Here is a 21,150-nt window from a genome sequence, read left to right on the forward strand (position 1 = left end):
ATCCAAGGAGGCAGGAGGGGCCACTGCCTTCGAATGATGTAAAAATGGGAAGTATAAGCCAAACATTCTTCCCCAGAGAGGCAGGGGACACTCCTCTGTCCACCTCCACCTCCATGCAGAGCCTGTTTGTCCGGAGGCAGAAGGACCAGGGGCACATCTGCAGGAAGACCTGTCCTTCCTGCCCAGTGTCAGGACTGGCCCAGGACAACTCCCAAGGCCCAGGCATGAGTCAATTTGGGGGACGTTTCTACCACATCCTGGTCACCTGTTCTCATGCTGCACAGGCCAGAGCAGCCTCTGAGCTCATGGTGGGGGTATGTCCTGTCTCCCTTCCCGTCTCCAGTCACAGAATTTCTACTGGGATCGCAAAGCATCTGCCCCCAGGGCCTTCCTGGGGTCTTTAGAATGCATCTGTGTCCCCAGGTTCCTGCTCCTGGCCTGTGCTGACGGGGCAGCCCCCTCTTTCTGCATCCCTGGCAAGTCAGCCCACCTCTCCCAGAGCCTGGGGTGTGGCCACAATGCGGGAAGGGTGGGGGACCGGACATCCTTCCACTGGCATCAACAGAAATCAAGGATTTCTCCCCAATTCTTCTGACATAACAAGTGTAGAAGAAGGTAAAGAAAAGCCCAGCTGCTTTTCTGGATTCAAAGAAGCACCAGAAATGCTGGAAGATGACCCTTCCTGGCTTCCAGAAGAAGACCCCAACCCTGCTGGTCTTCAGAGGCGCCAGGCTGACAGAGGCCCTGGGTGCCAGGCCGATGGTGGCTTCTCCTCCTTCGGCTCTCTTGACCCAGCCTCGAGCAGACGAGGTCCTACCCAGGAACTGGTATGTCTCCGTTCCCTCTGCAGTAAGATCTCTTCTTGCCCCGGAATATTTTGCCCTCTGGGTCTTTTGAAAAATCGAAGGTCTCTGTCAGCCCTCTCTGCCTCTTCCTGCACTTGGCAAGATGTGGTTCCACTTCAGATCCAATGACATCTAGACCGAAACAAGCAAGTCTCCCCACTTCTTCCTCCCCAGTGAGGACATGTCTGACGTCCAGGTCACTCTGGGTCCAGCCAGTTAATCCTGAGGGAGGTGCTTCTAGAGGCAAGTAGGGGTGCGGGAGGCTGAGGGCCCACTCCAGGCTGGTTGGGCGGGGGATGGCCCAGGACGAGGGGGGAGGAGGGAAATGGCAGCAGAGCCGGGGGCTTGGTTTCCTGGCTCTCAGAGCTGTGTCCCTTATACGCTGAAGCCATGTCTGGGACCACTAAGGGCACCTGGGGACTGTCAGTGTCCCCAGGATCTGGCTCTGTTTGCCTCGACCTGGGGGAGGTGCCAGTGGCTGTCCCCCACCGCCAACTCCAAGGGCACAGAGAGGGAGCACTGACCCTAGACACAAAGATGAGAGAGGTTGAGAGAGAAGGGGAGGCCCCAGTCTTGGCGTTTGGCCCCAGAGAGGATGCTTCTCAGGACTTTCGCACGGTCAACCTCGTTATTGCCTGAGATGGTGGGAACTGTGCTTTTGGAAAGAGGAGGAGAGAAGAGGGGTCCGGTGTTGCATCCCTGTCATCCAACTGACCCCAAATCTCCAACACCAAGCCATAAGGTCACTGTGGCTCAGAGTGACACCAGGTGCGTTGGGCTGTCCGGCCCTTTGCACTGGACTTTTTTCCACTGGAGGAGGGTCAGTGAGCCTCAGAACTCAGGGAGCACTAGCTCCACCTTTGAGGGGGCAGCCCACCCTGTGCTGAGGGCTGGCAGGAGGCACCAGGCAGAAGGGACGTGCCCCCAGGGAGGTCTCCCGCCCAGCTGGTCCCCTCACCCCCATACCCAGGCTCCCCCTCTATCGACAACCCTCGATTTACTCAACATTTACAGAGTGCCTGGGGCAGACCATCCACGGCTGTTCTGGGTGACGGGGAGGGACAGCCCAGTGAAAACGTCATGGTCTTCTTCTAGTTAGAAGTACATACTAGGGAGGTGATGTACAACATGGTAAGTATAACTGACACTGTTGTAGGTTACGTATGAAAGTCATTGAGAGAGTAAATCCTAAGAGTTCTCATCACAGGGGAAAAATCTGTTTTCTGTATAATTTTGTATCCATATGAGAATATGGATGTTCACTAGACTTACTGCGATCATCGCTGCATGATGGATGCAAGTCAACTCATGATGCTGCACCCTTTAAGCTTATATAGGGCTGTATGTCAATTCTATCTCAGTAAGACTGGAAGAAATAAAATGTCACGGTCTTCCACTCAGGGTGTCCCTGAGGCGCGGACCTTGCATTCGACTGAGCAGACAAACGAAAAACAAGCAAGTCGAAAAAATAATGACAGGCAGACCTGGCCTGCACGGTGGGGCAAGGCCACCAAGGCGACCACGCATGCTGAAACCACAAAGCCAACCTTCATAATCTAAGGCACAATATGATGTTTCCTGCAGCCATTACATATTTTTTCAAAACATTAAGAACCCTCTTAACACGATCCACTGTAATGTTTAGAAAGGTAAAAATAGTAAAGCTATTTTTTTTAGTACACTGTGATTTTAAGCACTGAGAAAAAGTGTTTTGTTTCTTTGCGAAAAACTCATCAAAAATCCTCTCAACACTGCTTCCCTGCTTCTCATCACACAACTTTCAATCGGGGCTGAGTGTCTTTCCTACGCCTGGGCAACCTGTCACTCTGCCTTTTTTTAAAACTAATTAATTAATTAATTTATTTTTGGCTGCATTGGGTTTTCGTTGCTGTGCATGGGCTTTCTGTAGTTGCATCGAGCGAGGGCTACTTTTCATTGTGGTGCGCGGGCTTCTCATTGCAGTGTCACTCTGCTTTCTAAGCCTGGATCTGCTTCCAACATTTCACCCTTTGTGTTTTCAGGGCCTGACATTATCTCCGAGTTCCTTTACTGTGAAGATGTCTGCTGGCATCACTGCCTCTGGGACATCTTCATTTTTTTGTCACAACCATGCTCTTCATTGAAGCTTCTCTGGGAGATGGGGACCGGGAGCCTGAAGCTGGATTTTGACTCGGAATGATGAGTCAGTCAACAATTCCTCGTGTTTGGTAGAGCTTAAATCACCAAAGCGTTTCACTCTCCTCATCTCGGCTTCTCCCTCAAGATCTGAAACGTCGGCAGCGGCCTTAGATTGCTTTTTCCTTTCCCTGTGCAGTGGCTGAGGCTCAAAAGGGCGAGTCCCTTGCACCTGTGTCACAGAGCCAGCCACGAGAGGGTGACACAGGAACGAGGCCCCTGGCTCCTGGTCCAGGGCTCGCTAAGCCATCACCGTGCCAGCCCAGTGGGAGTGTGCCCAGGGAAGTCGCCTGTGGATGGGAACAGCCCACTCTGTTCGTGGACAGTGGACAAGGTCGGGGACGAGAGCGGAGGACAGGAGCCTCCATTCAGGGGACATCACCCACCACAGTCCAGGCACTCAGCAGGTCTGTGGGTCCTGCCAGGTCTTCCAGGAAGATGGGGGGAGGGGCGATATATCGGGGAGAAATCCAGAAAGGCCTGCACTCACTGGTACCTCGGCTCAGCAGCCGTACCCCGGGACCTCAGGCTCCAGGAAACCTCCCAGCACTGCTTGCCCTCGGCAGGAGGAAGTAAGCAGGTTTGCTGATAGGGTGTCACCTGAAGGATCTGGGAAGCAGCTGTGCACAGAAGTCCCTCACACACGTGAGGCAGGGGCTAAGAAAGGTGTGGGGAGCTCAGCCTGGCGCCATGGCTGCAGGACAAGAGCTTGTGGGGGTCTCCGCCGTGGCCTGGGCTCTGCTCATGGTCTGTCTGCACAGGTGAGAGGCACTAAGGAAGGCACCGTCTGGCAGCCCAGGGCTGACCCCCTTTTCTTCCTCCACCCTGAACATCTCTGGAGTGATGACCTTGACCTCTCCCCTTTGCACATCCTGCTCCTCTCAGGGTCCTGAGCCCAGTCTGTCCTGACACAGCCACTCAGTGTCTGTGGCTCTGGGACAGAGAGGCCACATTTCCTGCTCTGGAGGCAGCAGTGATACTGGGGGTTACAGCCCGGTGTGCTGGTATCAACGGCACCCACATGCTGCCCAACACCCCCAGTGCACGAGATCGTCCTCGCCCCTGGGGTCCCTCTCCATCCTCCAGCTCCAGGTCCGCCTTCCTGGCCTCCTTGGGCTGCAGCTGGAGGACTCGTTGTGCCCTCTGGGTGCTTTCTTTCCAGGACCGCCCCTAGGCCCAGAGGTCCCAGCCCACCACTTAGGGAGACCAAAACCTCCCTGGGCTCACCCACCCTGCCCCTGCCCAACACCACACAGGAGTCAAGTTTCTGGGGGCTGATGCCAGCCCTGCTCCTTCGCCCCAAGCACAGGTTCTGAACGTAACCGTGGCTTCGGGAATGGGACCCCAACACACTGCAGCTGCTTCTTCAAAGAAGGCAGCAGGATGAAAGCTCTCTTGGGAAAATGACTTGGAAAAATAAAGGCTGCTCATCCTCCTCCCACTGTGAGGGCTTCAGGATGCAGATTGCATGCAGCTCCGCGATTACCAGCACTGAGGGGGCAACAGGACTTCCTGGGACATGAGGAGGTGCAGGGGACCAGTTTACCTGAAGATGTCTTCCGCCGCACTGGTCCAGCTCACACTGGCCTCAGGTCCTCCGACACCCGGTCTCCCTGGTTTCCTACCGTCTCAGTCACCCGTCTCCACCCAAGTCTGAGAATAAGAACCCAAATTCTCCAAAAAACAAGGACACGGTGTGTTAACACGTGTATTTACGAAGCCACAGTGAGAACTCTGCTAGGTGAACTGAAAACCGGAGCCCCGACCCTGCCGTTACAGTGAGAATCTCTTCGTATCTCCAAACCCGAGAAGTTTCTCATCGGCTGAAGCAGCAGACAATCGAAGAAAAGACCTGGTGCTCGGGTCAAGGGAACCTTCTTCTAAGGGCACTGACCGCCGTCCTGAAGCCCAGTTCTGCCCCTTTCTCTGCCCCCCACACCCTGGCACCTCCCGAGGGGACCCCATTTCCAGCGCAAAGCGGCGGCCGATGAGCTCTGGCCATCCCCGCAGACCCGGGTTCCTTGGATTATTACGTCCCCCACGCAGCGCTGCGGCCTCTTCACGGGGCACGTGGCCCGGAGAGGCCCAAGGCGGCCGCCCCACCCCGTGCGGCCTCCGCTCCAGCCCCAGGTCGTGATAGCTCGTTTTCGGGTGGAGAACAGGAGCGGGGGCCCCTTGGACTAGCTCAAGGTCACCCCGCGGGAACACGGGGGCACCAGGACGGGAACTTACGTTTCGCGCTGCAGCGGTACGCCACGGGGTCCCTCGCTTGTGCTCTGCGGACAAAGAACCGCGAACTCAGCAGCGCCCCACCCGGAAACCACGCGGCCCGACCAATCCTGGTTTCTGTTTCCTCCTGGGGCAAATCTCACGAGATCCTGGGATCGCGAGTGGGGTATCCCAGGGAGTCTAGAAGGGGTTCATTTTAATAGGCGGGGAGGGAGTGGGGAGAGGGGGAGGGGTGGCGTCTGTGGCCATGCCCACTGGACGGCGGGGGGGGGGGGGGGTGAGAGTGGGGATGGGGTGGGGGAAGGGTGGGGGAAAGGTAGGGTTGGGGGGATGGGGAGGAGATGAGGGGAATGGGTGAAGTGGGGGTAGGAGATGGGATAGAATGGAAGTGAGGTGGGGGAGGGAGGAATCGTGGAATGGGAGATGGGAATGGGGGAATGGGGTAGGATGGAGAACGGGGTGAGGTGGGGATGGGGTGGGGGTAGGTGGGGGGGTGGGGAGGGGTGGGCGTGGGTTGGGATAAAGGGGCCCTTGAGATCCGGAGGGAGGGGTCGAGGCTTAGAACCCCCACCTCCAACTCCTCTCCCACCCCCACCTCTGGGCCTGTTCTTCCACAACCCCTTCCTCTCTGCGGGGCGTGGGGTGCCAGGGCCGGCTCCGGGGCCCCGTGGGCGAGGGTTCTCGCCCACTCCCACCTCCCTCTTGTAGATAAGATGTCCCTGACCTTGGCCAGTCCAGTACCCCCTACTCTCTCGACTTTACCACTTATGTGACCCCTGGGGCAGCGGAGACCCCAGCCAGGGTTTGACTAGATTGTCCTCTATCCAGATCGTGCTTCCCACCTCCCCACCCCCCCCCCCCATTTGGTTTTCCAGTTTTTTTCAGAAGCCAAACAATTGCTGCATCTGGTCTCTTCACCTCCGTCTGACCTCCGCAGCCCCTCCGATGGCCTCAGCTTGTGCTGGTCCTGAGTGCAGGGTTCTCCTCTTTTCACCAACGGACACTTTCGGACAAAGTCAGGAAGGGGCGTGGAAAAGGAAAGTGTGGGCGGGACCCTCCCAAGCGGTGCCCCTCAACCCTGGGGATGTCGCGTCCGGGCCACCAGGGGGCACTGGAGACATGGAATCCAGGACTAAACGTTTTGGCTCCTCCTTCCTCCCAGCCCCTCTAGGGGAGAAAGTCGGGCTTCTGGAGAGATGGTGAGAGCCAGGCGGGTGAGGATTCTTGCCTGGAGGGGTTAAGAGCAAAGCGGAACCCCAGGCCTGTCACTCACGCTGGCTTGGGGGACCTCCTTTGGGTCCTTTGAATTCAGCTTCCTCACTCAAGCCCAGTTAAGTACTTGGTCTCCTCAAACTGTGAGGCTGTGTCCCTGTCATCCAGGTGACCCTAAATCTTTAACCACAGGCCACCAGAAGGTAGTGGTGGCCAAGAATAACAGGCAGGGCAGTAGTGATGGCCATCTTTCATGGCTCAACCCTGCCATTTCCCCAGACATCCCCCATCCCTGTGAGCTAACAGAGCTTAAGGTGTCCAGCTATACCCATGGATGGATGGATGGATGAATGAATACATAGGTACATACAAATGAGGGCATTGTGTTGATCCCCCTGGACCTGGGATTGCTACCTGGAACAGGGCTGGTAAAAACTCAAGTTTTTCACCTTGGAACTGGAGACTCAGCCTCCCTCTCCTTCCTCTTGTCCAGGCTCATTCAACAAACATTTGTCCTTGAGAGGCTGCTGATGCAACACTCAAGGAGGTAGTGCTCATAAGTTTTAGGATGGAACCAGAAAAAAACCAAAACAAGAAGACCATTGTTTTAAAGTGGCAGGTTGTAACTAATTCTCTGAGAGGGCAAAGGATGCATCTGTGGGACTTGAAGTGGAAAGGGGATCCCTTTGAAAATTGCCGATCGTTATTTTCATGATTCAATGGCTGATTTAAGGCCTGATTTCAGGTTGACACACTGAAAAGATGACGTCGGAGATATTTATGATATAGTCCTATTCATGTACAAGTAAACATGAAAGTAACATTCATTCATTTCATTGCTTCAAGCAATGCTCACAATGTTTACCATATTCCTGGGGGCTAGACTAGGCCTGGAGTAGAAGAAGCAGTGAAAGTTACAGGGACCTCCTCTCCCACCTCCTGGAATACATGTAATTCTTTTTCCTGAACGTTGTAGATAAGCATGTCAAGATGTCCAGAAGATGATCACTAAAATGATAACGCTGGCCATGGTAAAATAATTTTCTATATTTTGGGGGGTTTTTTTGCTTGTTTTTTGTGTTTTTGTTTTGTTTTGTTTTTTGGCCTCGCCGCACAGCACGTGGGATCTTAGTTCCCCGCCAACCAGGGATCGAACCACGCCCCCTGCAGTGGAAGCATGGAGTTCTAACCGCTAGACCGCCAGGGAATTCCCAACTTTTCTATATTTGGGGGTAAACTTTTCCAACATAAATGTTTTCCTTGACCAGTGATTTATTTTGGAGATATGAAGAAATTCAGTCACCCCACACAGCCTCTAGTCCCCCAGTCTGCTGCAAGATTAAGCTGACAAGGAAGGTCTTGGAGACAATCCAGGATGGCTGGTCTGCGTTCCTAAGGCCATATGTCCTGATTTGGGGGAACCACCACTTTTGAAAATCCTTTTGGGGGACTCTCCTGGCGGTACAGTGGTTAAGACTTCGCCTTCCAATGCAGGGGGTGCGGGTTTGATCCCTGGTCGGGGAGCTAAGATCCCACATGCCTCGTGGCCGAAAAACCAAAACATAAAACAGAAGCAGTATTGTAACAAATTCAATAAAGACTTTAAAAATGGTCCACATCAAAAAAAAAAAGAAAAAGAAAAGAAAGAAAATCCTTTTGGGGTAGCTATGAATGAGCTCAGAGGGAAAGGCAGGAGCCTTCAGGTAGAGGCCAGTATCCTTCCATCCCAGACTCAAACTCAGGCCTGCTGCAGGCAATGGCCTTGCAGATGCAGAGGGCAGGAAGCCCCTCCCCAGGTGTGTGTGTGGTGGAAGGGGGAGATCAGGTGTGTGGGGAGGGGAACTCATCAGAAGGCCAGGTGCTCCGTGTCCCTCAGAACCAGCTTCAGAACAACTTCTTGGGAAGAAGACATCCTCCCCCCGCCCCTTCCTGGCTGGGCCAGGGCATCTGCCCGCTTCCCTGCGTGCCAAGCCTCAGGGCTTGGAGCAAAGGAGGAACTGAGAAGCATCCAGTCCTCTGAGGGTCTGGATAGAAGAAGAGCAGAGGAAGGAGGAGTTTGCCCCTTTCCTGTCTCGCTGTTGAGCTGGGACATCTCATCTCATTTTCCTCTGTCCTCAGCAACTTCGGTATCAGGTCTTAGGACTTGGTCTGAATCACACCGACAGCTTTCCTGGGTCTGCAACTTGCAGACTGTGGGACTTAGTCTTATCTTTAATAACAGACATTATTATTTTAACCAGTGTATAAAATAAAAAAGCACAAACATGTTCAAAACACACTTAAGGGGCTTCCCTGGTGGCGCAGTGGTTAGGAATCTGCCTGCCAATGCAGGGGACACGGGTTCGAGCCCTGGTCTGGGAGGATCCCACATGCCGCGGAGCGGCTGGGCCCGTGAGCCACAATTACTGAGCCTGCGCGTCTGGAGCCTGTGCTCCGCAACGAGAGAGGCCACGATAGTGAGAGGCCCGCGCACCGCGATGAAGAGTGGCCCCCGCTCGCCGCAACTAGAGAAAGCCCTCGCACAGAAACAAAGACCCAACACAGCCATAAATAAATAAATAAAAATTAAAAAAAAAACAAACACACACTTAAGCAATAGTCATGAATCAAAAATGATTGCTTCCCCCAAACATCTTTCTCCTTCTCCTTAAATCCCCAAGGCCAGCCTTTAGCTTTTCCCACCATTGGCCATAGAGTCACCTCTCTTGGACTCCTGAAATGTCTGTCACTCGGTATGAAGAGCTGCCTCACAGGCATAACCTGGTACCAAGGCTGTGGTGGGGTGGGCTAAACAGTCCTGGGGTGAGGGTCCAGGCCACCTGGTGTGGCAGGTGACACATCCCATCGTGGAGGGAGTTAGTGGACAAAGAGAAATGAGGTTAGAGGGGATGGAAGGGATCGGGGGCCTGGTGCTGAGCTTGATGGGGAAGGAGGGAGGAGGGGAGGGCAACGCAAGAGGGATTTCCAGCCCCCGCTCAGCTGCCTCCCAGGGGCTTGGTTGGCACCGTCTGCAGCCACCAGGGGGCAGCAAGGGCCAGAATTTGGGGAAGGTACTTGAGGCTTATACTGTCCTGTATGAAGTTTCAAGAGGGGCTCCCCACGGAACACTTCTTATGTCCCAAAGCATTTGTACCCCAACAAATCATCTTCAAAAGTGCTAATAAATGGCCCAGGGCTCAGGCTCGGGCCTCAGACTCAGAGCACTGCAGAGACAGAGGCTGGAGGGGAACGTGAGGACCCTCCAAACTGAGGGGGAAAAGAAGGAGTTGGGGGGTGTGGGAGGGATGGATTGGGAGCTTGGGACTAGCAGATGCAAACTATTATATATAAGATGGATAAACATCAAGGACCTATGGTACAGCACAGGGGACTGTATTCACTATCCTCTGATAAACCATAATGGAAAAGAATAAGAAAAAATGTATATAGAGTATAACTGAATCACTTTATTGAATAGCAGAAATTCACACAGCATTGTAAATCAAGCACACGTCAATAAAAATTTTCAGTTTGTTTGTTCTTTTTCTTTCTTTTTTTTCTTTTTTTCTTTTTTCACAGCGCTATGCGGCATGCAGGATTGTAGTTCCCCGACCAGGGATCGAACCTGCACCCCTGCAGTGGAAGCGCAGAGTGTTAACCACTGGACTGCCAGGGAAGTCCCTTCAATAAAATGTTTTTAAAAAAGAGCGAGTTGAGGGGATACTCGTCCCCAGCTCTGCCTCTGACTCCCGGAAAGCAGGGCAGTTGGATCTTTCAGCCGCCTGGGCTCAGGGCCTCTCCTTTGTCCCAAGAGCACAGAGGGGACCTTCTGGGATTCCTCCCCCAGGAAGCACGATGACTCTCACAGCAGGAGAGACAGGAAATCCCGGGCTGGATTCCTTTCCCACATCATGTCATAGTCTCGGTCTGTCCTCACACACCATGTGAAGGAGTTAATTCTCCAGTAATCTCTGCTGTCCAGGGATGCAGAAGAATCTGGAACAAACTGTGTCAGAGGGGGTGAGCAGAGGGGGGGAGGAGGGGCAGGTGCAGGAAGCTGATTTGCATGGAGGCCCCTCCCTCCTCTGAGGGGTTAGGGGATAAGAGAGGTCTGGGGGAGCAGGCCTAGGGCTGGGGGCTCAGAAGGCAGCGACTGGCGTGTCTCCACCATGGCCTGGGCTCTGCTCCTTGTCACCCTCCTCACTCAGGGCACAGGTGAGGCCTCCAGGGAAGGGACCCCACGGACATCTGGCTGATCCTTTGTCCTCAGGGTGACCTGGGCCCCACATGGAACTGACCAGAGTGTGTTTCTCCTCTTTCCAGGGTCCTGGGCCCAGTCTGCCCTGACTCAGCCTCCCTCAGTGTCTGGGAATCCGGGACAGACGGTCACCATCTCCTGTGCTGGAACCAGCAGTGACATCGGGAAATATAATTATGTCAGCTGGTACCAACAGCACCCGGGCATGGCCCCCAAAATGCTGATTTATGATGTCAATAAACGACCCTCAGGGATCCCTGATCGCTTCTCTGGCTCCAAGTCTGGGAACACGGCCTCCCTGACCATCTCTGGCCTCCAGGCTGAGGATGAGGCTGATTATTACTGTAGCTCATATACAAGTAGTAGCACTTTGCACAGTGGTCCAAGTTCATGGGGAAGTGAGACCAAAACGTCCCTGAGCTCACAGGCTCCCTATTGCTCTGGACATGCTTCTCCTCCCTGAGCTGCCAGCTCCATGCAGCTCGGCCATGAGAGGTCAGTGGTCTCTGAGCTCCTCCCTCTGCCTACAGTGAAGGTGGTGGGAAATATGCTCTTGGGGTTATTGTCTTGGGATGGTAACCACTTCCTCATTCTGTATGATGTGCCACTCTTTCCAGCTCTTCCACAGCAGTATGATGGTTAATTTTATGTGTCTATTTGCCTGAGATAAGAGATGCCCATACTGCGGTTAAAACATTATTTCTTGGTGTCTGTGAGGATGTCTCAGGAGGAGGATATTGGCATTTGAGTCCACAGACTGAGTAGAGAAGATCACTGGTGTGGTGCAGTGGGCACTGTCCTTGAGCTGAGAGCCTGAATAGAACAAAAAGGGAGAGGAAGGGGACGTTGCTCTCTCCTCGTCATCAAAGGCATCACCTCCTGACCCTGGACACTGGCACTGCTGCTTCTCCAGCTTTCAATCTCGGACCAGGACTTAACATCCTCGGCCCCGATTCACAGGCCTCTGGACTCAGACTGAATTATATCACTGGCTTTCCTGGTTCCTCAGTTTGCTGATAGATTGTGAGACACCTTCAACTTCCATAATGGTGTGAATCAATTCCTATAATAAATTATATATATTTTTTCCTGTTTCTCTGGAGCCATGTGACTAATCCCGATTTTGGTACCCAGAGTGCTTCAAGAAAAGTAGAATGTTAAGGATGATTTTTCTCAATTGATTCTGAGGTTTCTGGAATTGGCTGTCTAATCTGGTTCTACTGAATGGTGCTAATGGCTATTTCCATTAGTACAGAGAGCACAGCTAGTGTATGTCATGAACTGTTCATTGAAATGAGAAAAATCCCTGCCTTGGATTCTTCTAAGCAACCACTTGTAAGAATCGAGGAGCTAAGTGACCCTGTATATGATATTTTGGAACGTTTTGGGAACCCTACAGAATATCATGATGTTGGTATCTGATCGGAATGTTGCTGGACAGAGTAGGGAGAGAAAAAGATGAGCTTAGCGATTCAAGAGCCCATCCCAAGGGCCACACAAGCAACCTGCGAGTTTTCTGGAGTGCCCTGGAGGAGAGCCTCATCTCATGCAGCACTTGGAGCGAAATAGCTGAAAATCCAACCCAGACCCTCCTCCTTCAATTGGCTAAATTCCAGCAAAGTTGAGTCCCAGCCTTGTAGTGAAGAAGGTGGTTGGGAAAGAACCGGATCCTACAGGTTGGGTGGGGATGTGTGGGAGGACCTGAGGGACTCGGGACACTGAGCCCCTCAATTCTCACGTGTCTTCTTTGCCTGTGGAAGACGCCTCCCCACTCCCAGCGGTATAGGTCTTTCCACCTCTGTCTGGGGCGATTGACCCTGCATTGCCCAAGGAAAATGTCACGGCCGCCCTGAGGAAGCTGCCACGTGAGGCTGTGCTGATTTTCCTCAGGACCCCCCGCCCCCATTACCCCTCTTTGCTTCTGGACCAACAATTAGACTCGGGTCCCAGCAGTTTCCTAGGATGAGAACAGAGTGTGAGCCTCGAGAGGGGCACTGCACTCCAAGAACTGCTTGTTTCTCCTAATTCACACAGACAGACATCCCCAGAACACGTTGGGAAGGGATTCGAGGGTGGGGGGCAGTGGTGGGAGGAACATCAAGCTGGATCAGCTGGATCTGTGATCTGGGCTCACTCCACAGAGACTCTGCGTTTCATGTTCCCTGCAGCTCGGGGAGGTAGACAGAGCCTCCGCAGTTTGGGGGTTGGTTGGCGGAAGCAAAGTCCAAGATGGTCCCTAGTGAGTGAACTAGAGAAGCCAGAACTGCCTGGAGACAAAGGGATTCAAAAGGTAATGAGATTGGAGCATCCTTGAATGGCTCTGTGCTCACTCTTCTCCAAGTCAGAACTTATAGTGAGAACTGCAGCCCCTCAGCTGCAAATCCTAAACGCAATGGGAGGAGCTGGATCCTGGGTGGCCGGGGCCAAGGGGTGGCCCTCCCCTACCAAGGGCAAGGCTACCATCATGGCCAGTGGAGTCAAAGCAGCAATGAGAAGAGTCTTGACGTGTGCAGATCTCTGTCATTGGCTTGTTAATCATGGTATTTCTGGAACTGAAAAAGGTAGAAGCCTGCTAAATTCCTACTTGGTCAAAAAAAATTCTAGGTCAAGTGAAAAAATTATAAAAATTTTTTCAAATTATAAAAATTCCCCCAAAATGCCCATTTTGGGCCCACTGAGAAGACTCTCCGGACTCAGTTGGGAGTCATCCTCATGGCTGTGATTTCCTTCAGTGAGAGGAGACAAAGGAAAATCAGCAAAGGGCAATGGCGGATGAGGTCAGGTCCGTGGAAACCAGGAGAATCTTCCCGGACGCCTTTCCGAGGGCCGGGCTTCACCCCCAGCGTCAAATGCTGACAATGTGTGTGAAGAATTGTATCACAGGGAGACTCATCAGACCAACAAGGCTCTTACCAGAGGCTGGTTTCCTAGGCATCTCTGGTCTGGCATCTGCCGACATTCCAGACTCCTGTGGGTTTTAGCAAAGCATTTTTAAAGGCCAGGAGAGAGGTGGTCTCAGGGTACATGATCAGCTTGTGCACAGTTCTCTGATTGGCTGATGGTGAGGCAGCAGGGTGGAGTCACAGGGCTTAACATTATCAGTCCTTAGGCTCCTGGGGGCCTGGGGCTATGTGCTCATGGTCACCAAGTAGTTCTTCCACCTGGTGTGGAGGTGGGGGGTGGATTTCACATCTGCAAAACAACTCAGGAAATTTGCATCAAATACTATTATCCAGGTACTTCAGAGAAGAGCTAAAGCAGAGGATATTGGGGATGGCCTGTCCCTGGAAGGCTCCATAGGGGTCTTGTTCGGTTACACACACACACACACACACACACACACACACACCCAGCACCATCACTCCTGGGTCCCCCCGCCCCACTGTACCCGGGAAGGATGCGAGGGTCTGCTCTGTGGGGACCGGGTACTCCATCTGCATCACCCGCGGGGCCCTGTACCCAGAGGCAGGAGCATAAACCCTGGGGTGCAAAGGACAATTACACCAATTGTCAGCTTTCCTCATAATCAGGAACTAGACATTTCAGATACTGAGACAGTGATAATCTTGGGAAAGACCAGTCCGCCCTGATTCTCTGTCTAGAAAATACACAAAACACGCTGGGTCCAGCGTCTCTGTGGACAGTGGAGCCTGACCTCAGGGAGACACCAGCTCTGGGGTGAGGACCTCCCACTGAGGACAGAGGAGAATCCTCACTTGCACCACGTGGCAGATAGACCTGCCTGAGGAGAGGTCCCTGCGGCTGGGCCCTGAGGTGAACTCTGACCCAGCCCCTCCTCCCAGCCCTGCACACCCTGGCATCTCCCCTCATTTCCTTTAGGGCTCCCTCCATCCTGATGGGCTCTAACTCCTTCTTACGTTATTCCTTTTTTCGAACACTTTTGAGAACTCAGCTTCATCTCATGGGCCCATATTTCTCATCAGTGTACCTATGGGGGTGGAGTCATTTATTGTGTAGGTTCCTCTGCCCTGAAATGAGATCTCCTCAAGGTCACTCACCCTGAGACAAGGTCGTCCTGAGACAAGATTAGAGAGCCTGCAGGGGTGGGTCTGAGTCACCTGGGGAGGCAGGTGACAATTCCATCCTGATGAGGCTGCAGGACAAAGGACAGGGGCATGGAGGGGATGAGGAGGGACAGGGTGGCTGGTGCTGAGCTGGGAGGAGGAGGAGGAGGAGGAAGAAGTGGGGGGTCCCAGGGTTCATCCTCAGAGCCCTGCAGAGGCAAGGGACAGGGGAGGCAGGGGGCCCGTCCTGCTGAGGGGACAGGTTGGGGAGGGGGATGCACACCCCCAGCTCCCCTGTGGTGTCGGGAGGAGTCGGGATGGAATCTCTAAGTCACCCCAGCCCCTCGGGCCCCTGTTCTCACCTTCCACCCGCAAAACCCAAAGAGTGGTTAACGGGATTATTAGCCAACGACATCTTGACTCAAATAGTGGACGACAGGGACATCCCAGGATGGCCCCATTTCCTGGGCCCTGTAATGGTCAGTGTCCTGACTAAGGACAACGTGTCACAGAGTTTTCATCCTCTCAGATGAGACCTGATGTCCAGGGACGCAGAGACTCTAGGGTCCAGAGCTGGACAGGGGGCCTGGGGTGGGGGGCTGGGGTCAAGGACCTGCTCGTGGATTTGATGTGCAGATGCTTCAGAACAAAGAGGTGGGGGTGGGGATGGGACAAGGCTGCAACTGGGGCTCCCACCAGCCACCCAGCAAACAGCAGGTGTTCCCCCTGGTGGGACTGTCCCTTTCCCAAACATAGAGACCTTGGAGATAGTCATCCAGCAGAGGGCGCTGCGGAATGTCCCCTTCACTGAGGTTCCCAGAGACACAGCCCTGTCCCAGCAGAGACCCTGAAGATCCAGGAGCTCATTACCTGAGGGACTTCAGCTGGTATTTCTTTCCCTGCAAACCAGGTACAAACAATTCATGCTCCTGTATATACATGTCACCCTTGTGTCAAAAGATTTTAATCCCTGAACTATATTCTCCCCTCAGGGTGCAGAAAATCTAGTGACCAGGGCCAGGTCAGAGGGGTGAGGAGAGAATGAGGAGGGGCAGGTGCAGGAAGCTGATTTGCATGGAGGCCCCTCCCTCCTCTGAGCGGGGAGGGGATAAGAGAGGTCTGGGGGCCCAGGCCCAGGGCTGGGGCTCAGAAGGCAGCGACTGGCGTGTCTCCACCATGGCCTGGGCTCTGCTTCTTGTCACCCTTCTCACTCAGGGCACAGGTGAGGCCTCCAGGGAAGGGACCCCAGGGACACCTGGCTGATCCTTTGTGTCTTTGTCCTCAGGGTGACCTGGGCCCCAGCACTGAACTGACCAGAGTGTGTTTCTCCTCTTTCCAGAGTCCTGGGCCCAGTCTGGCCTGACTCAGCCTCCCTCAGTGTCCGGGAATCTGGGACAGACAGTCACCATCTCCTGTGCTGGAACCAGCAGTGACATTGGGCGTTATAATCAGGTTGGCTGGTACCAACAGCACCCAGGCACGGCCCCCAAAACCTTGATTTATGAGGTCAATAAACGACCCTCAGGGATCCCTGATCGCTTCTCTGGCTCCAAGTCTGGGAACACGGCCTCCCTGACCATCTCTGGGCTCCAGGCTGAGGACGAGGCTGATTATTACTGTAGCTCAGGTACAAGTAGCTGCACTTTGCACAGTGGTCCAAGTTCATTGGGAAGTGAGACCAAAACCTACCCTGAGCTCACAGGCTCCCCGTTGCGGTGACTCTGCTGGTTGCTCATCTGCATCTGTGTTTGAAGCATTGGCAGCTGAGAGGAGATCTGAGGACCCTGCAGAGGGATGAAGACAAATGACAACGTGTGGTTTTCATGTTTGTTGTCCCTCCTGGTTGACCTGCATCTGAGTGGGCTACATTAGGGATTGTTGGGGACAGACTCTGTTCTCAGGGTTGTCTCTCTCCTGGCATCATGAACCCTGTCCAGGGACAGCCCTGCAGGAGGACAGTCTCCCCAATACGACGGGCTCTTTGCAACGTGACTCCAAAATGGAGGGTGGGCTGGAGGACGTGTCCCCCATTCCTCAGTGACGTCAAGGTCACATGTTTCCATGAGGAGCCAGTGCAGTTTCCAGGTGGAATCCCAGCACACCTAACACCTGTGAGAATTCATTGAAAAAACAGGCTCGTGTGTCCACAGTTCAATATTACTTTCTTTTGAAACTGAAAGACAGATTTCAAATGCAATGATTTTAAATTTTAAATTATGTGAAGTCAGAAGTTTTTGTTTCTTGTTTTTCTGTTCTTTTCTTTTTTTTTTTTGTCCATGCCATGTGGCATGTGAGATATTAGTTCCCCGACCAGGGATCACACCCACGTCTCCTGCAATGAAAGCGCTAAGTCTTAACCACTGGAGCACCAGGAATCTCCCAAATTCAATATTTTAGATGAAAAACAAAGTGCATGGGTTAAATTGCTCAGGACACCTCATCGCCCCAGTAAGAAGAAGAGGAATATTTGATAGCTTTGTTTTCAGGCGTCCAGGACTGGAAAGCAGCCTGTTTTCTGTGGTTCTGGCTCCTGGCTCTCATGAAGTTGGAGTCACGTGTCAGTGGGCTGTTTTCATTAAGGTCCTCTGACTTTGGAAGACGCCCCGTATATGGCTCACTACATGCTAGCCCTGTGCACTCTTTTCTTGTCCAAATCATCTTTCTGCTAAATCTGAATTTTTAAAAATTTTTAAAAAGATTTTTAAAATGTGGACCCTCTTTAATGTCTTTATTGAATATGTTACAATATTGCTTTTGTTTTATGTTTTGGTTTTTTGGCCGTAAGGAAAATAGGATCTTAGCTCCCCGACTAGGGATCGAACCCGCACCCCCTGCATTGGAAGGCGAAGTCTCAACCACCGGCTCGACAGGGAAGTCCCTAAATCTAATTTTTTTTTTAACCCAGTGAATTATGCCCCCTATTTTCCAAGTCTATGCTAGTCTCCATCTGAATAATCATTTGTCTTTATCACAGCAATTTACACATGACCAGAATCTTTGGTCTTTCTATCTATATGGTCAAAGCTCAAATAGAGTGTGAAAAATATTGACCACCGTCATTTCTAAGTTCTACTTTCACTGGGATTATAGCTGCTCCCAAGTGTGCAGGGCAGGAATCAGAGTGGTTTCACTCTCCTGAAATAGCCTCGGTTATGATTTACCCTCTCTCACTATGATGGAAACAGCCGTTCTTCCTTTCCATCCGTCCTGTTGTCCTGTTACCCCTCTCTTTCTATTCTATTGAATATATAGCTGCAATGATAATCGGTCTTACTTTTCTCTAAGAAAAGCTTTTTTAGTTTTAATGACAATGACCTGAATAAGGCTCTTCAATCCAGTTTGGGGGGCATCTCCTCTTCTCTCTAAGTGTTGCTTGCATGTGTCCTGGACGAGCTGGATGGGCAGGGAGGGGGCAGGGTCTCAGCCGCATCAAACAGCCTGAGAGGGTCTTTGTTCTGATACTGGCTCTGCCTTTTTCTTCCCACTTTCTTTGTTTAAAGATTCCAGGTGAGTGTTTCTACCACATCCAAGGCTTCAAGAGTAGGTTTTCACCTTATACTTGCAGTTTCTCATGAAAATTTCCTCCATGTCTGAGTCCTGGTCTGTGTAGCTAAGGAGAGGAAAAGTAGTCATGTCTCTTTCAGTGTATTTTGCACAATTCCTTTTATTATGAAATGCAGCATTCCTGAAGGAGAATGTGTGGAAATGCACACTCACGATTTAAGGAGGAATAATAAACAGAAACCACATAACCCCAGATGAAATCTACCCCGCAAACACATCTGTCTACCCCACTCCCCGATTAGCTGGTTTGCTGACTTCAGGGTTAATCATTCCATGGCCTGTCTTTACATTCCTGCCCCAGTCTTCCTAGGTATGCATCCCCCAAACAACATAGTTTGAAACAGTGGGTACAAGCATCCAACCCGCTGAGTGAGGAAAGGGTAGTGTGTCTACAGGTGAGGCCCCAAGAGACATGGACCCTAACAGAGGCTCAGCTTGGTCCTGGGCGGAGCTTCCCTGGGTTTCCTGGAGCCCGTCCTGAAGATGGCAGACAGGGTCCCAGAGGAAAGACAAGGAACCCTAGAGTCAGGCGTCAGGCCCTGTGGGATGTGGGCGGGTCCTGGATCTCTAGAGGGAATATTGTCAGGGGATCAGCTGTCCCACATATCCTGCTACTCAGCGGGACGTGGACTCCAGGAGCTGTCTGAGATCACTTCACTGGGAGGAAGCGAGAGAGATTGTTCCTGGCTGATCAGGACCCTAGAAAATGGACCATGTCAAGACAAGCCTAGTCCAGACATAAGGTACAAATCAGAACCTGGGCGACACGCATCCAACCTTACAGGATGGTGTCAGGTATGTCAGCACCTGGATGATGTCAGCTTCCTTGTTGGTGAATATTTCTGCCGGTTGCCCATTGGAGAAAGGCCTCCATGGGAGATGGCCATTCCAGAGAGGTGGGCAGAGGCTACAAAACTCTGGAGGCACACAGGCTTCTCCTCCTGATCCCCACAGAATCAGCTCTGCCATGTCCCCTTATTCAGGACATGTGGTTCACCCTCTCCCTAGAACAAATCTGTCAGTGGGATTAGTGGGCAGTGGTCTACTAGCCTCACGACTAAAAGGAGAGAGAATCTGGAGATCTACCTGCTTCTGTAAGGACTCACACTCATTATAATTGTTAAGTTATCTCAGCTCATCACGACCATACTCACCACCGATTACGATCTACGGAATGACAGGTCTACTTAGCACCACTGCAGACCTGGGACTGGCCTTTCTCAGGAGGAAGTCGGCTAACACTTGTTGACATGCATCTTGGCTTCCACATTTCTGTTTTTCTGTACTCCTATGTTCTTTGGAGTCTTCCTGAACTCTGAAATATGCCTCTAACTATCAGTATTGTTTGACTTGGGTTTGAAAGAAACAATCATAGTTGTGCATTCGTTCCACGTCACCCATAATGACCAGAGTGAAGAACTCTGGGACAGACGTTTGTGTTGTGAGGCTGGGGAGAGGGAGAGAGAGGAGGAAACATTGTGGTAGAATCCGCAGGGAACTGGTTTTTCTTTTTTTTTTTTGACCCCGCTAAGTGGCATGTGGGATCTTAGTTCCCCGACCAGGGATGGAAACCGTGCCCCCTGCATTGGAAGCATGACGTCTTAACCACTGGACCACCAGGGAAGTCCTGGAACTATTTCTTTGGCTGACATTTTCCTAACATACCAATAGTCAATCAACCTGAAGAGGGGTCTCAAAAATTGTCCACACCTCAAGATTTCGTTACAATGAAACTTGATCCGGTTGCCTTCACATTTCTACATCCTGGGGCTTGTCAAGATTCTGGATGTGAGGGTTTCCCTGTGTCTCTCTGTCTCCTCTCCTTTGGGAACTCCAATTATTTGTGTATTAGGTCAATTGAAGTCCCACAATTTGTGGATACTACTTCATTCTTTTAAATTCATATTTCCCCCTTATGTTGAACAAGGGACTGTTTCCATTGCATGACTTCAAGTCAGAAATCTTTCGTTATCCAATGCTCTGTCTGTCATTAATCCCATCTGCTGTAATTTTCTCTGTAGTAGATTCACTGTGTTTTTTTCCACCTTCCATTGCTTAGCTGAGACTTTCTTTTTTAAAAATTTTTTATTGGAATATAGTAGATTTACACTGTTGTGTTAGTTTCTGCTGTACAGCAAACTGAATCAGTTATACATATACATATATCACTCTTTTTTAGATTTTTCTCCCATATATTGGCTGAGACTTTCTATCTCTCTATTGACTTCAGGAGGTTCTGTCCTTATTTCTTGCATCATTTTTAACAAACTGGTTGAATATCTTTGTGACATAATTCCAGCAGATCTGTGAGACACGCTCTGTTAACTTTCCCTTCCATACAGTTGAGAAGTTCTGGTTTTCCACATGCCCAGTGATTTCAGTCTATCCTGGTGTGGCCAGTATTTTGTGGTGAAACTATGGGTCTTTAAATCCTATGTTGGCATTTTGGTTTAATCAGATTCTCTGCCCGGTTGAGTACAGGTGGTTGATTCCACCCAGCTTTGTGTGAACTGTGCTTTCCATGTCAGTTCATTTACACAGACTTGGACCTGCTCCTCGGACACGTCCTGCAATGAGCTGCACAGTGGTCCGCCTGGGAACTGGGTTGTTTTCTGTCCCTCAGGTTCCAGGGCCTCGGTTGGCACCATCTGCAGCCACCAGGGGGCAGCAAGGGACAGGATTTGGGGAAGGTACCTGTGGCTTGTATTGTCCTGTATGAAGTTTCAAGAGCTTCTTCCTGCGTAACCCCTCTTATGTCCCAAAGCATGTGTGCCCCAAGAAATCATCTTCAAAAGTGCTAATAAATGGCCCAGGGCTCAGGCTTGGGCCTCAGACTCAGAGCACTTCGGAGACAGAGGCTGGA

The 21,150-nt window shown here is 51.8% G+C and overlaps 2 gene segments (V, D, J or C); both read left to right on the forward strand.

Moving 5' to 3' along the window:
• Positions 1-10,577: 10,577 nt before the first annotated feature.
• Positions 10,578-15,574, forward strand: LOC132348092 (immunoglobulin lambda variable 2-8-like). The segment is given in 4 exon segments: positions 10,578-10,655; positions 10,764-11,042; positions 13,260-13,307; positions 15,480-15,574. Coding segments are annotated over 4 exon segments (468 nt in total).
• A 319-nt stretch (positions 15,575-15,893) lies between these two features.
• On the forward strand, positions 15,894-17,408 carry LOC132347496 (immunoglobulin lambda variable 2-18-like; the record flags this gene model as incomplete). The annotated part of the segment is given in 3 exon segments: positions 15,894-15,945; positions 16,063-16,350; positions 17,380-17,408. Coding segments are annotated over 3 exon segments (363 nt in total), but the record flags the coding sequence as incomplete, so codon positions are not given.
• Between the last annotated feature and the right edge of the window lie 3,742 nt (positions 17,409-21,150).

The sequence above is a fragment of the Balaenoptera ricei genome, chromosome 14, assembly GCF_028023285.1.
Source record: "Balaenoptera ricei isolate mBalRic1 chromosome 14, mBalRic1.hap2, whole genome shotgun sequence".
NCBI lineage: Eukaryota > Metazoa > Chordata > Mammalia > Artiodactyla > Balaenopteridae > Balaenoptera > Balaenoptera ricei.